General features: G+C 49.8%; 1 protein-coding gene across 1 annotated transcript; it reads left to right on the top strand.

The window, feature by feature from the left end:
* Positions 1–90: 90 nt before the first annotated feature.
* LOC113974426 (somatomedin-B and thrombospondin type-1 domain-containing protein-like) lies at positions 91–21,104 on the top strand. The gene is made up of 7 exons (XM_027697541.1): positions 91–394; positions 2,492–3,747; positions 4,464–4,578; positions 14,717–14,911; positions 15,826–15,904; positions 17,079–17,255; positions 20,701–21,104. The coding sequence occupies exons 2-7, from the start codon at positions 3,670–3,672 to the stop codon at positions 20,816–20,818; spliced, it is 762 nt and encodes a 253-aa protein (XP_027553342.1). The 5' UTR covers positions 91–394; positions 2,492–3,669; the 3' UTR covers positions 20,819–21,104.
* The last annotated feature ends 211 nt before the right edge of the window (positions 21,105–21,315 follow it).

The following is a 21,315-nucleotide window of genomic DNA, read 5'->3' as shown; positions in this document are numbered from 1 at the left end:
GTGACTGAAATTCTCTTTACATAGTTAACAGCTCATACCTGGATCTCCCACTTGTTAGGGGAGATGGAAGAGCACAGAGAGCACTGGTGATGCTGTGTAGGGCTGATGGAGCTGCCTCAAGCCAAGAGAGAAGACATGGTCTCATGGCAATAGAGCTTGGCTGGGGCTGTGACTGCTGCTGTGCTGCAGGAGGTGTCACAGGGTCTGTACAGAACAGTGAGTGCTGCAGGCCCCTGCTCTGTGCCGAGGGGAGGGGGTGCACTCTGCATGGCTTCTGGCCAAGGCTCTCCCTCAGCTGCTTCTGGAGCATCTGTGTGGGAGCAGCTGGTGTAGAACACTTGTTTAGGGGGGTTTTGGCTGACCTGGTTCAAGGTATAGATGAGCATGTTCTCAGGTAAGTCACTGCCTCACAAAGTGTTCCATATATGAGTCTTACAGGGAAGTGGCACAGTCTGGGAAGGAAGGGAAGCTGCTGTCAGGTCTGTGAGGATTTGGACACTGCCTCTGGTGTGTCAGGAACGTTTCTGCTTTGGTCAGACCTGATAAGGGATCCTGCAGCCTTCCCTGTGTGCTGCTTGGGAAACCGCCGGGTTTGCAGAGCAGGGACATGAAACACGGGCTGGACACGTGCTGAGTGAGAAGAAACAAAAGGTATTTCCAATATCAAATTTCTCAGTCCCAGAGAGGTAGTTAAGAGCACCGGGATGCCTTGCTTCCTGTGTCTGCCATACCCCCACATCGACTGACTGCACATCTGCCTCGGCAGGTGACAAAGGTGTGTCAGGGCACTGCGCTGGGCCATGTGCGGGGAGTGGGGAGGGCTGGGCCTGGGCCTGGGCCTGGGGCTGGGGCTGGGCCGGAGCCTCAGACTGGGCCTAGACGTAGGCCCAGCCCGGCCAGCAGGGGGCGCTGTGCGGCCGCTGCAGCCCCTCAGAGCTGGGGGGGGCGGGCCCAGAACGGGCCGAGCCGGGGGCGCCTCGTTCTGTGTGACCAGAGACCACCCGAACCTGCCACAACTGACCCAGAATGGATCGTGCCAGGGGCACCTTGTTCTGTGTGACCAGAGACCACCCAAACCTGCCACAACTGACCCAGAATGGATCGTGCCTGGGGCTCCTTGTTCTGTGTGACCAGAGACCACCCGAACCTGCTACAACTGACCCAGAATGGACCGTGCCAGGGGCACCTTGTTCTGTGTGACCAGAGACCACCCAAACCTGCCACAACTGACCCCAGAACGGCTGTGTTGGAGCCTCCCAGTTAATGGAGAAACCAGCACAGACTTCTTCCTGGGTCTGTGGCCCATTTGGAGATTTCTTACTGTGGTGCTTTGATAAGAGATGGGCACAGACAGGTTTTACACTGACTTTAAAGCAATCTGTCCTCAGAGCTGCCCCTGACCTGACCCCTGCTGGCCCTGGTCAGCTCCTGTGTCCGCTGGGTGGTTTGACTGAGGAGATGGAGGCCAGAAGGAATGTTCTGGACAAAGGCTGACTTGCAGCTCTTTCTCTGCCCACAGAGCTCCCAACCAGCTCTGGAGGCCGGCAGAGCACAGTGGCTGAGCAGGGCAGTGGGGACAGGCAGAATTGCCAGTTTGGTTGTAACAGGAACAGACCTTGCTGTAGGTGCTTGTGTAACTTTCTAAACTGAAACCTGGAGTCACTCACTGGGCTGGTATGTTTAACCAAATGTTTACTTTTCTCAAACAGATCTGTCTCTTGGTGCCATGAGCATCTGAGAGGAAAATACAACAGATTATTTCTCTGTCTGATGTTGCTTTTAATAGATTTTCATACACAGGGAAAGGTTTAACATTTGTATTCCCAAAGACCCGGGCACATCTTGACTGCATGGTGATGATTATATTCTTTTTAAACCCATCTGTTAGCAGCTGCATTAGCTTATAGCAAAGCACAGTCCAGTTACTCATTGCTGCTTCTCCTTCTTGTGTTATTTCCTCTTCCATCTCTGCTCAGTGATAGATTGTCAGACACATCACGTTACCGTAGACAGCCAGTGAAGCACAACTCAGGTTTGTAACTGCCCTGGGAAGATCCGGATTTCAGGACCCTCAAACTGCCCCACAGGCAATAAGGGGGAGACTCTGTTTTGAAGCAGAGTGTTTCTGTCTCCTGCAGCATCCAGTGTTTTAAATAGATGTTCTGCAGCTATAGCCTTCTCTTCATCTTCCACCCTTTTTGGCAGATCCCTTCCAGTGGTGGGGTGTGTTGGAAATGGAAACAGGTTGGAGATCCTTTCTGTCTGTGTTACCTGAGAATCTGCCTGATTTCTTTAGCGTTATATTTGGAAAAATGTCCACTAGATACTCTGCACTTGTCTGTGCCTGCTGCATTCTCTGCTCAGTTTTGAATGCTGTGGATGGGTCACCTTGAAGTCTTCCCTCTAGTGCTCAGAATAAGCTTGACTGCCTGAGTCTTTTCTCAAAGCAAGTACCAGATCCGGGGGCTGCCCTCATTTCTCTACTTTGCAGACTCCCTTGGGTTCATGTACCATTCCAGGGCCAGCAGGACCTTTGGAGGTGCAGTCTCAGCACGGACAGCAGGATGGCAGGATGGGAGGTGTCCTTCCCGCGGGCTGGGAAGGCTCAGCTGCTGCTCAAGGGTGGTCAGTCAGCATGTGCAGCCCCACCAGGACCTGCTTGCCCAGGTGGGTTCTGTGCAGCCCGTTCCCAAGAGCCCCTCCCTGGAGCTGGGGTGGTGTGTTCACACCCAGGGCTGCCCTGAGGATACTGCTCAGGCTTTTCTGCTCCCCTCCTGCTCGCTCTTCCTGCTGTGGCTGGCTGCAGTCAACAGCATCCTGGGTCAGGGCTGCTCCTTAACTGACAGGTGAGGCTTGTGCTCACACACACACGCACTGGAGTACTTGGACTTTGGCCTGGGACAGAGCCAGGTCAGTTCTGGGTACTGTTTCTCAGTGAGAAGAAAAACTGAGCTCTACCTCTGCCCTTATTTAGCAGCCTGGAGTATGTGCACTTGCTCTCTGCTGCTCAGTTGCAGCTGTGGTGGACACTGCCTAGCCCTCACCAATATTCCCAAATCCAGGCTGCTGATGAATAAAGTTGGTTGCCATCTCGTGCAAATGGCTGCAGATCATCTGGAGCCTCACAAGAGCGGTGCTGTGGTTGTTTCACTGGCTTGGTCTCCATTCATGCTTGCAAGAATGGTGTCTAATAAGAGGATATAAAACCATTTTTTCTCTGAGATATAGCCCTCATGGGGAAAGACCTGTCCTGAGAGTAAACCCATTTTTTAGTGGATGTGAATCAGGCCCTGGGCACCAGTGGTTTGAAGCAGACTTTTCCTTTGAGTATTTGCTGTCGCTTTTTCTTTACAGCAGGATATTTATAGGTGCAATTTTCTTGGAAATCTACAGAGGAGGACTGGAAGTGTCTGAGAACTTTTGTTAGTCAGCAATTTATGTTGCTGTGGAAACGCCTTAGCAGGGCTTGGGAAAACTGCCTGGAGAAAAGGGTGTTTGCCAAAGGTGCCAGCAGCAATGTGCATCTCTGGCTGGTTCCTGGCTTACCTAAACCTGCTCCTCAGGCACGTCCTTCACAGTGGCTGCTGTGTCATAGGGGTGACACCTTTTGTGCTGCTGGTCGTGATTCCCTTCTGTAAACCCGCTCTGTCGCTCCTCTGAACTGTGAGCATGGTCCTGCCAGCCTTCCCTCTGATCCAGGATGAAGTGCTGTTGAGGTTCTCCTCGGTGGGGTTGCTGGCTGCAAAGGTAAGTAGCAACGTTGGTGGGGGTGAGAGGGACGCTGGTGAGGCCTCGCTTCTCAAAAGGAGTTACAGTGACTTGGTGAATGCATTTGCACACAGACTTGGCTTTTTTCCCTGCCAGAGCTGACCAGGTACACCTGCTGTTCCATAGCCCTTTGGCAGGTGGAAGGCTTGGTGGGAGGGGTCAACTGCTGACTCATCTTGTTAGTTTATAAAGCAGTTGCAAATCTGCTCCTTGCTGTTCTTTTCATGCCTTTTTTTTTCCTTTTCCTACACTGGAAAAAAGTACTTGCAGGAACAGAGCAGGAAGGAAGCACAGAGGATTTTCTTGGTGCCAGAAAGCAGAATCAGGGCTGTGTGGATGGGATGTGACAGGCACAGAGGATGGCCCAGCCTATTGCCCAAGCCTTTTCCTTACAATCTGTGAGTGGATGCCTCTCTTGCCCTGTGTTGCAGGCTGCTGGAAAGGCATTAGTGGGTTCTGCCCTGCTGGTTTTCCTTTTTTTTCCTTTTTCTTTCTTTAAACAAAATGGAAAGGTCACAGTCTCCTGAGCTGCCTTCTCCCTGTCTGAATTGTGACAGGGAAACTAAAAAAGGCACCTGTCCATGGATGAGCCTAATGATTTTCCCTAACACTGAAGAGGAAAGCTCACCCTTATCTGGGTGTTCTCAGATGTTCCCTCTATCTGTCCATCCATCACAGCATTGTTCTTCCCCCAGCTGTGGCTCAAGTGCTGGGAGGAGGAAGATATAAAGCTGCCTGGGAGGTCTGCAAGGGTGACAGAAGACAGGATCTCTCAGGCCGTCAGGAATGCATCGCTGGGATCAGCCACGGGTGAGTTGGGGTTTGCTCCAGGTTTGCCTGATCCTTAAACCTATAGAGGATCCCTGAGAGATGGTGGGGCTGGCAGTCCTGTAGCAAGGGAAGTGTTAGGAGGATCTTTCGGGGTTTATTCATCTTCATTTCCCTCATAATGGGAGCAAAGACCTCAGGAACTGGAACACTAGGAACAGTCCCCCTGTCCTGTGAGAGCTGTATGCATGGTGCCCTGGCTTGTGGCTTCTAAAAAAAAAAGTTAATTTCTGGAGGAGAGGAAAAAAAAATCAGTGCATCTTATTCCAAGTAAAATAAAGCAAAATCTTTTTCTCTTTGCATTTACTGAATTGTGAAGTGCAGAGCTGACTTAGTTCTGCCCAGGGAATATGAAAGCTTGACTGCTCAGTGCCTGCCCGTGCCACCTTCTGCTCTCATTTAAGAAAATAAATGTGATCATTTCTGTCATGTAAATTGTGTCAATTGAATAAAGCTGTTAAATAGGTGAGGTAATGATACAGGTTCTGTTTATTTTCATCCCTGCTATTTCTGCATCTGCTGCTGGTTTCACTTGGAAATGCCAGTCATGAAAGGACCCTCTGCTGAGGTTGACTTTGGTGAGGTTGGGTCAATGCTTTGGGTTTTAGCTCTATTTTCCATCATATTTCTGTGCTGCTTCTTAATGTTCTGTGGAGTGTTTAGCTGTCATGTGCAGAGAGAGAATTTGTGCAGATGGGTGGACTTGAATCTCCTGTGGAAATGCATTGGTTGTAGGTAAGGCCTCTGGTTCCCTCACCTGCTGCCCTATTGCAAATAAACATCTGCTTCTCTGTACTTTAGCTGTAACTTTGATAACTTATAAGGGACAATTTACTACATAATCCTGTTGAAACAAGGGCAAACAGGCACATTTCAAGAGACAATGTGGCTCCAAAGATGAGAAGGGGCCCAGAAACTGGGCATTGTTTGTTCTGGGTTTGGTCCTACAGACACTGGCCAAGTGAGGAGCCCCAGTGATGCCAGGGAACCAGGGCACAGGTGAGGCTGTTTGCTGGGAAGGACCCAGCGGAATCAGGTGTTGCTTCCAGCACTGGAACAGTGATTTCCATGGCACTTGAAGGTTGGAGTGTGCTGGGTGTGCCTGACTCCAGGCACCTGTAAAGGCCATGCACTCAGGTATCCCTGGTAGGCAGAGGCATGGATCAGACCAGGAGCCTTCTGCTTTGAGGACTCCAGGAACTCTGCACAGCAGAGATTAAACTGGAGTCTGTTCTCTGACCTCTTTGGCTTCTTGACAATTTGACGTGAACAAAACAAAGTCAAAGTGACTGTGCTGCAGGTAATACCTGGACTGCAGAGAAGCAGATAATCAGAAACCAGCTGCTGCTTTTGTTAATGTAGTCACCAGTGGCAGCTAAAGCTTGGCTGATGTTGGCAATGCTCTATTTTCCAACTGGGCCATTTAAATCTCTGAAACCTATATTGGTGCTAAACCAGTTGTCTTTCAAATTTCACCCATCTCAGTCAAATACAACGTGTGTTCAGTTTACTGGAGAAATTTATTTAAAGCCAAGGTTTCTTAGGAGGTGCAATCAACTGGCAGGACCAGTTCTAGTAAGTATATCTGCCTCCTTCTGCAGCTTGTCCAGCTCATTACAGAGCCTGGTTAGTCAGAACAGCTATGTCTGTGTGCAGTGCAGGATTTCAAGTACCACGTTTAAGCATGCTCTTGAATTAGAGAGACACTTCAGTGTCCTGTTTAAGCAGCATCTATACCACTTTAGGGTTTGCTTTCCATTTGCTTTGCTTTGCTTCCTACCAACTGGGGAGAGATTTAGCAGAGTGGGAAATGTGTGGCCTGGATGATGACTGCATTGAAGAAGCTGTGCTGAGGACTATCCCCAACTGCTCCTGCACTGCACAGTGTCCCAGGGGACAAGTGGGGCTGTGTTGCCCTGGAGCCTGATGCTGCAAGTTGCAGATGGCCCATTTGCAGTTGCTGACTCATAGAACAGCTCAAATGACTTGACAATTCAGTAAATTAAAAAATGTGCTTTTCTGTAGCTGTGGATGAATTCATTTATCCCGAGTTTTATGCTGCGTGGGAGGACAATATCCATTTTTCTTGTCTCTTTTAGGAAAACCACTGTAACAAAACCTTTGATGTTTCTCTCGGATTTATTAGTTACAGAGAATGAAGATGTTTAAGCTATTTCATATAGCTTATATGTGACCACTTGTGAAAAAATAAAGGGGCCTGGATTCTGGCCTCTATGAGCAGCAGCTGTTGCCTTGTGACTCAAGAGGAGCAATGCTGGCCCAGGGTCCCAGGCTCCTCTGCTGAGAATAAATGAGCCAAAGTGATCAGCTTAGGGAAGACAGGACAGGAATGGTGACTGGGAACACTGATCCTGTGGGATGTGACCTGGGATGATGTCTCTGGGGTGTGTGTGCCTTTCTTATTTCTTGTGTAGTGTCTCATGCACAATGAGATTCCTCATAGGAAGGGAATAAAATGGTCTGTGCTAAAGAAGGTAAAAAGTTGAGCCACAGGTTCTTTGGAGTAAGGAAAGATCTGCTGGGAGGTCCCTGACTGTTTTATATGTGTTCTTGTTGGTCTCTTCCATCCTTAAACACCAGTAGCAAAATCCCTCAGGCTTCAGGAGTGGGAGACTGAGCCCAGCCCGAGTCAGTGACAGGAAGGAGGGAGAAAGGCAGCAAGGGATGGCCCCTGGAGCCACCTCTGGGTGTGGGCTGCAGGAGAAGCAGTGCTGGAGGAGGATGCAAAGGGGCAAGGGCTGAGGAGGAGGCAGCTGTCTGCAGAGGCAGCTGTGAAAGCATGAGAAAGGAGCTACTTTGGGAGGAATCTGAAAAGTGAGGCACTGCTCTTGATTTAATGTGGGAAAGCCTTGTGGAATTGGTAGAGGCAATTGTGTTTCTTCTGACAGGGTGTGTGTCTTGTCATGGGGTTATTGGAGATTTAAAAGATTCCCAGTAATGCTTTGTGGAGTCAGATGCCACCGTGGGCCTTCAGAGACTGGGGAAAATTTCCAGGTTTGACTTAATGCAAACCTGTCCAAAATCCTTTTGCTTAGGGGAAGGAATACGGCTTACCTTGTTCATAGGATCCCTTCCTGGCTCACACTCTCACAAATAGTTCCATTATTTTCTTTTAGGAAAGCAAAAAGAAAACAGAAAGTACCAGGTTCAGAAAAGTTGGCTGGTTTCCTTTCCTTTTCTTGGGGAAAGCAAAAGACCCAGACAGAAAACCACTAAAAGCTTTTTATTAAAGTATTTATCTTTCCTATTTTCTAAGTAAGACTTTTGGCCACTTTAAACCTTCTCCAGCTTTCATTAAAGATAATAGCTTTTTAATGGCAATGAGTTTGTTTCCTTTATGCCCTGTGTGAGTCACAGCCCAGCTCCCTGTGGAGAGGCAGCATGTGATGGGGTTGTGTAGTGGCTTTTGGCAGAAGAGAGATGGAGAATATCTGTGTTCTCTGTGCCTATGGCCACACCTGGATGAGAGCAGTGGGACTTCCCTGCTTATCTTCTAGCCTGACTTCCCCCGTGGCCTTACAGTGCAGCATTTTATGTGTGTTGGAGTCTGCTGGAGACACTAGTTTTGCTGTGTTGAAGCCTTTACCAAGGGTGAATGCTTTTGGGGTTTCAATCCAAGGAGGTGTTTGCTCAGCCATGACGACTCTGCTGTGGTGTGGATTTTCTCAGCAGAACCTCAGGAATCTGTGTCTTGGGGACACAACTGGTGAGGTGAGAGCCAGCAGAGACCTGGGCCCAGCTGGTCACTCTGGGGCTCCAGAGAGGGCTGCTGCCCTCTGCTACTCTGGGAAGCTGTGGGGTTCTCCTCTTTGCAGCCAGCTGAAGGGGAGTTTTACAAAGGTGGCAAAGAACATTTGAAGAGGTCTGCAGTGGTTACTGGCCTCCTGAGCACACACAGAAAAATCCAGGCCTAAGAATCATTTAGATGAGATGTTTTTTGGTTTCTGGGTCAATAGCCTAGTTCAGGTGTGCTGGCCAAATCTCTCTTTAGTCCTAATGAGATCACCATCCTGGGTGGGCTTCATTAGCAGGTGGAGTTTAGGATTATTTGGTTCAATGTTCTTCTCTACTTTGGCCAAAGGCAGAAGAATCTCAAATAGATGGGCTCATAATCTGATTTATCTTCAGGTTTGCTTCAGGAAAATATCTGAATCTTGCTTGGTATCAGCTTTCTCCTGTATCTCTGTGTGCTAAAAACTAGCAGATGTGTACAGCAGGGGAATGATGTTTAAAGGTCTTTTCAGTTCTCAGTCTGGGAAAGGGAGCCCTGGCACACTCTGGGCGTGAGGCAGGACAGGCAGCAGGCACAGAATGGACTCTGTTGTGGGTTTTCAGGTCAGTACCTGTTCACAGCAGCAAATGCATAGGGGGAAATGCTGACCTTTGCCTTCACTTGGACAAATGGTGTTGCCATTGCTGTTGATTTGACTCATGTTCTGAAAAGCTCTTGGGAGCTGGTGGTGCTTCTTGCTGCAATGTAACGAACAAGCAGAGCATCCCTTGTGAGAGCCTTGGAGGAGGGTTTGGGTGAGGTGGCAGCCAGCTCTCCTGTGGCCCTCATATAGCTGTAGAAATCAGCTCCAAGAAATCAGATCACTTGGTTGGCTACTTTCCTTCTATGCTTTTACAGGCTTGGCTGTGACAGTGGAAAGTAAAATCAGACACTCTAAACCAGAACCTTTTTTTTTTTCATTTGTCCTGCATAATGATAGTTCTGCTTGGTTCCTTATTGCTGGAATACACAGAATCCAAATCCTGCACGAGTGCAAGGAGCTGTACAAACACAGAGCAAAGAAAATACTGCCATCCTGACACATTTGCTATCAGGTGAAGAGACATAGAGGTTAAGGGGCTAACACTTGGGATTAGGGTAAATCCTATGTAAAAACCTGGTAAACCCTATCCAGACTTCAAAATAATATTTTTATTATTATTATTATTTTTTGGGGGGTGAAGTGAAAGTTATGGCAAAATGAAGTTTAGGACGGAGCTGGTAATGGGCAGCATTCCCCATTCCACAGATCAGCCTGTAGTGCAGGCAAGGACACGGATTAACTACCCAGAATAAAAGTGAGAGTAAGCTCCCCTTTGTCCCTTGGAAGGGCCTTTCCATCTGTGACATCTCCCGCCCCTCAGAGTTAATGAAGGGAGCAGGAGGCCTCTGGGAACTGGGTCAGTGGCAGCTCCAGCACAGGGCAGCTTAATTAAGGAAGGAAAGTGAGTGAGGGGGCAGGAGCCTGGTGTGGCCAGCCAGGAGAGCAGCTGGGCTTGGGGAAGCTGATGAAGCTGCATTTCCACCTGCCCTAGTGAGCTGCCTCGTTGTGTTCCCCACAGGATGGAAGACAATCTCCACTGCCAAGGACAGCCCTGCAAGCTGTTCTGCTCCTGACCTTTCTCTGTGCAATGGACCAGCCACATTCCCTTTCTGTTAAAGCACACTTGCTTGGCTCCAATACTCCTGACAGGGCCAACAGACACACCTTCAGACTCGGCAGTTGTCTTGCAAGAAATCTGTTCCTGGGCTGATGTGGTCCAGCATGGCTTGGGCCACGTTTACTTGTCTTCTTTGACATTCCCTGGCAGGCTCTAAAGATGGTAAAAAACCCCAAATCCTAAGAAATCCTTAGGGCTATGTCAAACCAGAACAAGGGAGAACTGCTTTTGCTGCGGGAATGTGAGATGAGAAACAAAGTTTGCTCCCAAGAATTTGGCAGGGGGATTGAATATAAACCCTACTGAGACGCCTGGACCCAGATGCAACTTTCCTAACAGCACAGAGTCAGTCAAAATTGCAGTCTTTATGTGGCCCCATTGCTTTCAGAAGCTAATTTTTATTTGGCCAGTTCTGTGTGTCTCAGAACAGTGGGAAGGTGTTCCTCCTACCTCACCAAGTGTTGGCAGGGGAAGGGGGAGCATGGAAGCAGGAGTGCTGGTCCTGGGAACTGTGCTCTGTTGCTGCCCCACAGGGAATTGCACAAGAGCCACACAGGCCTCTGGTTTGTGTTCACTAATTAGCTGAGTAATACAATCTCCTTTTGAATGTCCTTCCTGTTCTAGATCAAGAATGAGACATGCACTGGTTAAATGACTTACCTAAGGTCACATGGGGAGTGACTCATTGGCAGAGGCAGGAATTAACACCTGGTATCGTTAAATTCCTACTTCCTAGACCCCATGGCCTCTAATTTCTAGTGCTCTTCTCTTTCCTCTCCTGGCCTTTTTGCCTCTTTCCCACTGCAGGATTTGTCACATGTAATTTCCAAGGTGACAGTATCTGACCACTGCCAAGAAAACGAGACATCTGTCCTTTGCTGCAGACATCTACTGATACACAAAGAAGCTGAAGTTCCTTTTATTTCTTATCTTTTTGGAGCATTTTACCATGTTCTGCCCGAGCTGGCATAGTGCCAGATCTCCTCTGCGTCCAAGGCTCCAGCATTGCACATGCTGAAGGTGTTAGCCTGTCTTCTAATGTTATTTTCTGTTTTTCCAGAAGCATCTTCGCTGCAAATCCGTGAAGTGGGAACACTGCCCATACCCACTGTTAGTACAATAGCAGAATCACTTGCAAGAAATCAGTGGGTGGGTTTTATAAATCCCAGTTCAGTGTTTAGCAAGGTATAACATCTGTTGTGATCAATATTTAAGAGTAAGCCTCTTTGATAAAAAGTTACAGTAAAGCCTTTTGCTTCCTACTGAATAGCTAAATAATTCACAGGAGTGGCTGTAATCACTTTAAGCTTCTTGCGTTTCAAAGTAAGCAGAAAATTCAGAGTAATTCTGTAGAGAGGCAGAATAGCCAGCTGGATCGTGTTCCTGAGGAGCTGCTGTACTGGGAATGAAGTACTTTCAGGTTTTTAATGGCTGCTGAGGTATGCTGGAGTCAAATCAGGCAAAAAATTGTCTCTTTTATCATCCGTTTTTGATTATAATCTTCATGATACTCTGGCGGGTAAGTGCCAGCAGTCAGTGCAGAAATGATACCTGGGGTTTGAAAAGTCTGCAGGAGTGGGACTGTCGGGTGCGGCGGGAGAGGAGGGTGTGAGCAGCACCTGCTGCCACAGGGCTGCGGCTCCGGGCTGGGCACGGGACAGCGGCACGGGGGGCTCTGCCCGGGACAGCGGCACGGGGGGCTCTGCCCGGGACAGCGGCACGGGGGGTTCTGCCCGGGACAGCGGCACGGGGGCTCTGCCCGGGCTGGCACTCGCTGATCCCGGGGGAGCGGCCGCCGCAGGACTCGCCCCAGCCCCGCCCGGCCCGGCCCCTCCGCCGCAGCTCCCGCCGCCGGTGCGGGACAATGGCCCGCAGCCCCCGCTGGATCCCGCCGCCGCTGCTGCTGCTGCTGCTGCTGCTGCTGCTGGTGCCGCCGGCCCTGCCCGCCGGGTGTGCGGCCCGAGGGCTCTGCTGCCCCGGCCGCGACCCCGCCTGCCTGAGCACCGGCCGGCGGCCCGACGGCTCCACCGGGCCCTGCTACTGCGACCAGGCGTGTGTCCGCACCCTCGACTGCTGCCACGACTATGCCGAGACCTGCCCGGGTGAGGGGCTGGGGCTGGGCTGGGCCGGGCCGGGCAGCCCCCGAGCGGAGCGGTCCGTGCCCCCTCGGGCTCTGCCCGCGTGTCCAGGCGCGGTCGCGGCTGGCGGGGAGGGCGGCCGGGGCTGCGGGCGGCCCGAGGAGCGGGGATGATGCTGCGGGCGGCCCGAGGAGCGGGGATGATGCTGCGGGCGCTCCGCTCCCCGCCTGGGCCGCGGCTCTCGGAGGTGCCGGGTCCCGCCGCGGTCCCGTTGCAGCAGGAGCTCGCTGGGCAGGTCAGGATGCTGCTGCGTCTCCCTGCAGGACAGAAACGTGAAACGGGACGTTTCCTGACTGAGCCAGAATCCCCCAGTCCTTTTCCCTCTTGTGGATTGAATTACCGTGGGTGGGATCAGATCTGCTGCTCCTGTCAGTCTGTGCTGTCCTGCAAAAGGCATCGGCAGCTGCAGCTTGGCCCCCGATGCCCGTGTGGCTGTGTCGGGGTCCCGGGGAGCACAGTAGTGCTGCCTCCAGGGACGTCTTCTACTAAGTGCGGATGTCAATTAAGGAGAAAAGTTACTTTAGTAAGTGGAACGATCTCCTACTCCCTTCCCACAAACAGCATCCTCTAGGATCCTTAGCGCTCACATAATGCCTTTGATTTCAAACCTGCACAGCTGTGCCAAAGCAGAGTTGTGCTCTAGGCAGATGGGCACACGTTCCTGTGATATGTCTTTTTCCTTTTAACACAGAGCTGGAAAATGGGTTGGAAATAGGTTAATTCCAGAGTGATTTATACAAGATATGTCTGTGGATGAGGCCAGGCTGGCAGACCTGCAGACCCACAGCTCCCAAGGGCGGCAGGGAGCATGAAGTGCAGCTGCTGGGATCCCTGAAACCTGCCTGTCCCCTCCCGAGGAAGGACACCCAGCGCTGCAGGGCCGTGCACTGGGCTCCCCTGCTGCTGGGGCTGTTCAGGAGTGATGTTGGTGCTGGATGCCCCCCTGCCTTTGGTGCCTGACAACTATTGGGCTCTCAGCTGCTCCCTCAGCACCTCTGTGTCCAAATCCTGCTGCTCTTGGCAGTCGTCAGGGATAAGTGGGATGGACAGGAGCCTCTTGTGTCTATTCATACAGCTGATTCATTAGCTGAGTAATAAGGAAAATGTGTTGGCAGGATGTGGTCAGGCACTGTGAAGGGACAGCTGCTCCCCAGGGAACAGCAGCTCCTGCTCCCTGAGGTACAGCAGTGCCTGTTCACTGTGAGCTGCCAGAGCTGCTCTGCTGGGTGAGGTGTTTCTGTGTTATTTCTTGTGATTTGTTTGTCCTGGAGGTCAGGGACTCAGCTCTACTTTGACTTGTATTGCCTCCACAGCCTAACCTTTTCCAGTAGTCTTCTTTCTTTCGCTGCTCAAGAGCTACTTTATCAAACTGACTTGTAAAGCAAAATATTAAAGACAATGCATTAATATCTGACACCAAACAAAACTGAAGAGCACAATATTCTGATCAAATCAAATGCACAAAAGGATAATAAAGTTGGGTAGCCTACAGTCCCATGCAAAGGCTCATTCGTGGTGTGTTGCTGCATATAAGAAATGTCGCAATTACTTAGATAATTGATTTAATGTCTAGTCTTTGAATAGGTTTAAAAAGCTGTTTGTGTTGACTTTAGGCAAAAAAGTAAAGCAGTAGCATTTGAGTGATCATCCTAAAATTTCTGAAGACAAATGCATTTTCCAGTGAGGTTAATGCTGTAGTTAGGTTTGTCTGTGTTCTGAGGGAGAATGAATTGAAGTATCAAGCCTGAGCTGCTCAGAAAGGCTGGGATTTGTCCCAGCATTCAGCAGGTCGTGTTCCACCAAAATCATTGGGACTCAGGGTTGTGCATGCCCTTGTAAGTTGTAGTGGTAATGTCTGTTACTGTAGGTGCTGAGCACAGTGCCTCTTCTTAATGTTTTTGAATGGGCTCATCCACATCTTTAAATTGAGTGATAGAGCAGCAGGGGAGCTGGACTGGGAACCAGGGAGTTCCTCATGCCTGAGCTCGGTGTCCACGCGGGGGGGGTTTGCCTCAGGTGCTCCCAGGGACTTTGGTGGAAGGCAGCCCTTGGCTCAGTGTGTTCAGGGGGGTGTGGGCTGCCCTTCAGCAGCTCCCTGTGCCTGAGGCACCTGGGGGCTGAACCAGCAAGGGAGTGAACCCCTGTTCCCTGACAACTGACACTGGAGCTCCTGGCAGGGTGTGTTGTCCTACACTGACCCAGCACAAGGTGCAGAAATGCAAGGAGAGGGACTGAAGCCGACTGAGAATATGTGTGGGGGGAAATAATGTATGAGTCCAGGCTGACCTGCAAGTGTTTTTCTCCAAAGGAATTGTTCTTGGTTGTCAGGTTGTGTTGGTTGGCTGGAGCCTGGGCAGATAATCTCCTGGGAGGAGGATTGCTGGGAACTGCCCAACACGACGGTGGGACAGGTCTGAAATAAGGAAGGTTGTATTGAGCTATGTCAAAAAATGTCTTTTCTGGTGAAGGCACGTCACTGGCATCATTCCTGTAACCTTCCACACCCCCTTTTGTTACTCTTCCCCCAGTCACCCCCTGTGTGGTGTCTCAGTGGAGTGCCTGGAGTGGCTGTGCAGAGCCTTGCAAGACAACGTTTCGTGTCCGGAGGAGGCACATTGTCCAGGAGCCCAGGAATGGGGCAGAGGCATGTCCTGCTCTGGAGGAGAGGGCTGGCTGTGTGGAGTACTGGACTCGGCAAGGAACAGAGTGCAAACAGTCCCTCAGTAAGTCCACTGAAAATAAAAGTATCTGGGGGGTGATCGTGGGAAGGACTCAGGTCTGGGCCAGCAGAGCTGATCTTCACTATATTTGAAGAGTTGTTTTCAGGGCCTGTTTGCCCTGACCCTGCCTGGGTGAGAACTGAGCTCTTCACACAGGGCTTCCATGTGTCCTTCCCAGGACAGTGCTGGAGGTGGTGCCTGCCATCAGCTGTGTTCTGCTGTGTCTCAAAAGTGAGATATTGTGGGCCTGTTGTGCTCTCACCTATACAACTGTAAATCTCTGGCAATTTCGATAGGGTTGGCAGATATATGTCTGTTTAAAACTTCTGTAAGTGGATGTTGAACACTTTTTTTTGTCATTTGTGTATTTTTTTAATTTTATTTTATATGTTATCTGCAAAAAGTCACAAAGGAGCAATACCTGTCAGACAAGATATTACTTCTCTGCGCTGGAGCAGGGTGCAGGCAGAGGAGACCTACATCTAGTTTCTGGAGAAAAAGCCTGATTTTAGTTGGTTCAAATCAGCTTTTCATGACACACCTTTATCGAGTTTTAGAAGAATTGCTTGTCATTTTTGCTGATTTTGGGGTCAAAATTTGTCCAGTCTGGATGTCAGCAGCAGCTGACTTCTTCAAACCTGTTGAGAGTGGGCATTAAGTGAACATTGCCTCCTTCTCTGTCTTTTGGATGTGCCTACAACTAGGTTTACTCTGCTCAGCCCTACAGATTCTCTTTCCAGTGAAATGGTCGACTGTCACGGATAATATGAAAATACAAAGTTAGAATTGTTTTTGCCTGCTGCTGAAGATAAAACCCTATGACATTAAAAGCCCATCTTTGCTGTTTTGCAGACGTGAGGAGCCTTAGTGCAGCATTGCCACTGATGCTCTGTACCCTTTCTCTTTGGTAAACACAGTCCCAGCATTAATAACCACGGGAGGGTTTGGAAAAGCGAGGAAGAAAAGAGCTGCAGCTGATGGCAAGGAAAGAGCAGGGTAAGTTGGAGGAGGCTGTGCCCAGGAACTCAGTTGTATTCCAGCTGCAAAGTCTCTCTGGTTGCAGTTTGTGGCCCAGCTTTTTGCCCCTCAGAGCCAGTGTTCCCCAGCAGAATAGCAGCATTTCACTGGAGCCCTGCAGGGCCTCTGAAAGTTGGGGTTTACCTTGATGTGAGGCCAGTACAAGACTGAAATTCGTCTCTTCGTTCATGGTGTCACTGCTGTTCACGTGATCAAAAAGCCAAAGACCATTCACTTCAGCTCTTCTCAATGTAGAATCTGGTGCACTTTGCACTTCTTTGCATAAATGGGGTAAATTCTCAGGGGCCAGAGTTTGCTGTCTTGTTGCATGGGAAGCACATCCCTCTCCCATTTCAGCCCCCCTTGGCTGTAACATTGCCTGTTTTCCCCTGCAGCACTGTTTCACAGCACAGGTACAGGCAGGGCTGTGGTAAAAGCTCTGTTGCTTTTTTACCTTCTGCCATGTCTGTGTGTGCTGCCCTGCCTCCAGGCTGGTGCCTCAAACACAGGGAGCCTTCCCAGTCCTCCTCTTTCCCAGTTGGGCTCCTTGCTAGCAGGGACACAGTGCTGATGGGAAAGGTTATCTTCCACCCTGTAACCCCTCCTGCACAGCCTTGCAAGCTGGCGATTCCCCAGGGGTTCTTCCTGCAGTCCTTGGGCTTTGCCTGTTTCCTTCTCAGGTTTGGATAAAATCAGAAGCACAGAAGTGCTGTGTCAGTCTGGTTGTCCTCCCACTGAGATGTGACAGCCTCACTCTCTTAGGAGGGAGATCATCATAGGAAAACCTTTACAGACCGACCCTTAGGTCCTGCCACAAGCTGCTGTACAGAACCCATTACAGGTAACAGACAGGAGTTGGTCGAGAAAGTGTGGCTCAGCAAATGGACCTGGAATTGGATTAGTCAAATGCTTGATCAATCTGTGTCTCTATTTGTATTTTTGACCAGCAGAGGAGTTTTATTCCCTATTTAACCTTATTAAAATGCAAGCACACCACGTGTTCTGCTTTTAATGACCTCGGGCGTGGGGTTTTTTGGTTTGGTTTGATTTTTCTTAATTAGTGATCTGTGGTCTTCCTTTAGTCTGGCACTCCTGAGGAGGGCTCTGGCCTGGTTATTGAGCTGACTGACCCTCTGAGTGACTCTGCTTGCAGGTACTGTGTTGAGTTCCAGCTGGTGGCCATCACTCCGGGCTGCCTGCACAGCCACCACTCGTACACCCGCTGGATGCGCTACCTCCGGGAGGGCCACACGGTCTGTGTGGAGTGTCAGCACCCAGCCCTGCACTCCAGAAGTCAGCATTGCTCCGGGGATGGCACTGGGAGCAGAAAGTAAGAGTTTTAGCTTTTGTTTTCAGGTTGAATTTTTCATTCTTCTCCCTTGATCTGCTTGTTCCGGTGTCCCAGGGTGCTGCAGGGAGCTCTGTGCAGCACTCTGCATATATTCACTGCTCCTTGCTGCATACCAGGGGTTTCTTGAAGAGTTGAAATGACCTGGTGAAGCTCATGTATTAAACCAGGGCAGAGCTAGGACTGGGTGTGGGAGTACCTTCCCTTAGTCTGCTAAATCTCACTGGCCTTAGGGTGGCACAGTTGTGGAGTTTTTTTGTTTTAAAGACACTCCAGCCAGGCTTCCAAGGTTAATAGTCCTGTCAGATGTCAAACAAAGCCAATTCTGTTTCTGATTTTTCAGCCCTGGGGATTTTGTTTCTCCAAGTTTCTCCTTTTTGAGTACTTGTGGTGAATGGTAGCTGCCTGAGGGACTTGGGGTGTGTGCTGAGGTTGGATGGAAGTGGTAAGTCTCTGTACATTCAGCATCCTTTCCCTGGAGAGATGAAGGAGCTTTGGGGTGATTGATTTGCACCACCCAGGCTGCAGAAATTGGGCAGACTCCAGCAAAGATGAAGGGAATGGCTGAAGCTGTGAAACACCTGTGGGGCAGAGCCAGCAATGGGGTCCTGGCTCCCAGACCTCTGTGCTGGTCACTGGAGGCACAGTTCTACACTGCCTGAATCCTGGTACTCCTGACCCTGGTGCTGGTTTATTAAAGGCATCCTCTGAAGCTGATTAGCAGCCCTGCCTGAGAAAATCATTGCCCATCAGTGCTGGGCAGGGATATATTTAAAACTTATATAAATGTTGGAATAAGCACATTGGTTTGAATTAGAAACTCTAAACTAGGATTGTCAGGCCTGAAGCACACAATGTGTTGCACTACCAAGGCTGCCAATAATGGCCTTTGTGGGCAGGGTTTTTCTCAGGCTTTCAGGATGAGGAAGTCACTTTGGAGTTTGTTCCTTCCCTCTTCAGCTTGTTATGTAAGCTTTCAGATAAGGAAGGAAAAAATCCTGGTGTGGCCAGGAGTAGCTCTTACCTGCATTCAACCTGTAAATGATTATAAAAGCTTGCAATAATGTTATTTACTAAAACTCTGGAGCCAGTCAGGGGCATCAGATTAAGTGAAATAAAAAATATTTTCAGGACTTCATTTCTACATTAGGCTACAAAAAGAGGGGGCATCGTCATCACCTGACCTGGTGAACACTGCTGTGTGTGGAATGGAAGCACAAAGGAAAGGGAGCTGTGTCCTGTAGGAATGATGATCTGACCCTCAAATGCTGGCAGGCTGAAGGCTGGAGGGAGGCAGCGATAGCAGAGTTGGGGTGAATGGTGACTGGTTCACTGAAGTCAGGACTCAGCCCATGGCTCAGCAGGTAGTTTAAATCCAGCAGAATTGAGCAGGGCCTAGAAATTGTCTGTGTCACTATTTGACCTTAGAGTGGTGGGTCAAGGAGGTTGTCCAGGGCTCAGTATCTTGCTTGATTTTCTTGTTATCAGCATCTCAAGTGAAGTATTTACTATAGGTACATTCTTTATGTGAGCAGAGCTATCCTCTCATTTGTTTCCAGAAACAATATATTTTTTACCAGGTATCTTGGAGGAAAAAACTGACTTCTGTGATCTCTGAGAAGAAATTGGACTGTTGGGAACAGCCATTGAGTGGGATGAGGGAAATGTCTGTGAAAAGGCTTCTGCCTGCTGTTATTCCAAGGGCACATGTGAGCATTCAGGCTTGTGCCAGAGCAGTGCTCTGGGGCCCCTCGGGCTGGGATTTGCTCTCCAGATGTGGAGGGCATAAATGTGATGCTTGTAAAGAAAGGTGGAAGAAGATGGGAACACAACTGCTGCCCTGAGAAAGAGGAGGGTGGGAGGCCAAAGCTGACGCCAGAGTCTGGGATGCAGCATGTGCTGAGTGTTTCTCTGCCAGCTCACAAGTCACTCAGTGCACCCTCAGCTGGGCTCTCTGCTGCTGTGAGTGCACCCAGAGCCCTGGGCAGGGTGTGGCTGTGCCCTGTCCTCGTGCTGTCTCAGGTCTCCACGTGCACAGTGTCCCACCCACGCCGTGCCTGTGCTTGGCTTCCCCCTCGTGCCAGCGTTTGGTTCCCTGAAATATTGTTCCAAGAGTGACTCTCAGGAAGGAAAACAGCTGACAGAGTTTAAAATAAACTCACCAACGCTGGTATATTTTGATGAGTATTTCCTAATTATCTTCTTGTGTCTAAGTGGAGTCTGGCTTATAAATGCTTCAAGTTGAAGAGAGGTGCTTGTTATCTCTGCCTTCCACCTGTCTCCCACTCTGTAGAAGATGCTATTTTATTTTAACCCATGTTATGCAAGCTCAGGATGTTTCCCTAAGTCCTGGGTGTATGGCCAGATCTGGGGCCACCAGGTGAGGACAGCTAGGATAATCTAGCTGGCATTGCCTTTTTTGTTCTAGAAAGTTATGGGATAAACAAGGCAGAGCATTGAGCTGGGAAATAGATCTACTAATTTTGGATCCTCTTCTAGAAGATGTACAAATAAAGCACAGACTTGACATCTGTGAAACTGTTACCCTGTGTCTCGGAGGATCAGCTGCTCCTCATCATCTGGACCAGGGTGTGGTGCTTGCAGCACATGAATGTCCAGACTGCAGCAGTTTGTGCCCATGTTGTGGGACGGAGGGAGAGAGAGGATGGATGGACTTGATTTGACCTGATTTATAGCAAAGTCAGTATTTGCCTTCCCCACCAGCAAGATGAGAGTAAGCAAGTTGAGCTTACGTGTTTAAGGAGTAAAGGTAAAGCTGCAGCCCAGAGTTTTGAAGGGTGTGGGACTGCTCTGTGCACAGCCTGCTTTATCTGGGATCTTAATCCTCAGATTCTGGTGTTTTGAAATGACCCCGAGCCAGAAGAAAAACACAGCGAGCTTTTTCCAGCTGTGTGTGACACATAAATCCCTGCTGTGGAGCGTGGCACCTCATTAAGCCAAGGGCAGGGTTATCTCTGTGGAGCTAGAACAGTAATTCCACTTTCCACAGAACTGTAAACCAGAGAGAGCTGGGGGTCTGCTGGGCTGTCTGTGGGCAGCGCTCTGCACGAGGCCAGAGTTGATCTAGTTGTGATATTTGTGCTTCTCCAAAGGTCAGGGCTGGAAAACAGTGATGTGAGGAATTCCCTTAAACTGCTGAATGCTAAAATCTGGGAATGGGCACAGTGCTACAGCAAAATCTCCATTTCTGTGGCTGTGAGGTTTTGCTTCACACTTGTATGACCTGCAAGCCTCCCTGTGGCTGCTGCCTCTGCACAGTGGTAGAAAGGCAGAGTTGGGGCCATGGAGTGAAAATGGATGTTGTCAGACTAAATAGGATTTCCTGGGTGATTTAAGCCCTGGTTGTGGCTGCCCTGCAGTGGGGGTGCAGCTCATTCACTGTCTCCCTCTGCTGACTGTGTTTCAGGAATCAGCTGTTGCACTGGCAGGCGGTGGGGAACCCTCGGTGCAAGGGAACCTGGAGGAGAATTCGCCAGCTGGACACTTGCTCCTGCCCTTCTGTTCACAGCTTCTTGTTCATCTGACTTCCCCAGGCAGCCCCAGTGTGCCAGGGCTGTGGTGCCTCCTCTGGCAGCAGCAGGAGCCCCAGGCAAAGCAGCGACTGCTCCATGTTGGGGGGGCACCCAGGATCCTCTGTCTGTCTGTGCTCCTCGATTTCCAGAGAAATGAGGCTGGCTGGGAAGGGCCAGTCTCTTTCTTCCCTGAGAGAGACATGCCTGACCCTGCTGACTTCTTGCAAATCCCTCCTTTCTTGAGAGGATAGAGAATTTACCAAATAAGAAATGTGACAATAAAGGCCGTAAGAACCCAGGTTTAATTACTCTTTTTCTAAAGTCTCAATGAAGAATCAACAATGCAAAGTAATTCACTCAAGTGCCTTCTTTTCATGGCAATAGCACTTTGTGGATGCTTCCTGCTTGTGCTTGTGTATCTTTTCCTTCTGTTTTCACCCTCCCTGGTCTCATCATTTCTTACTGACCCTCATTCTTACAGAGGGTTGATCTTGCACTGCTGAGTTAAG

This window comes from Neopelma chrysocephalum, unplaced genomic scaffold (assembly GCF_003984885.1).
Source record: "Neopelma chrysocephalum unplaced genomic scaffold, ASM398488v2 Primary Assembly neopelma1_119, whole genome shotgun sequence".
Taxonomy (NCBI): domain Eukaryota; kingdom Metazoa; phylum Chordata; class Aves; order Passeriformes; family Pipridae; genus Neopelma; species Neopelma chrysocephalum.
This window is presented reverse-complemented; position numbering and strand designations above follow the sequence as displayed.

Bases quoted from the DNA above. Each gene is read 5' to 3' on its own strand.
- LOC113974426 (XM_027697541.1), top strand. From the start codon at position 3,670: ATGGTCCTGCCAGCCTTCCCTCTGATCCAGGATGAAGTGCTGTTGAGG. The intron at 3,748-4,463 runs GTAAGTAGCAAC...TTCTTCCCCCAG, and splicing joins TGGGGTTGCTGGCTGCAAAG to CTGTGGCTCAAGTGCTGGGA. The intron at 17,256-20,700 runs GTAAGAGTTTTA...ACTGTGTTTCAG, and splicing joins GATGGCACTGGGAGCAGAAA to GAATCAGCTGTTGCACTGGC.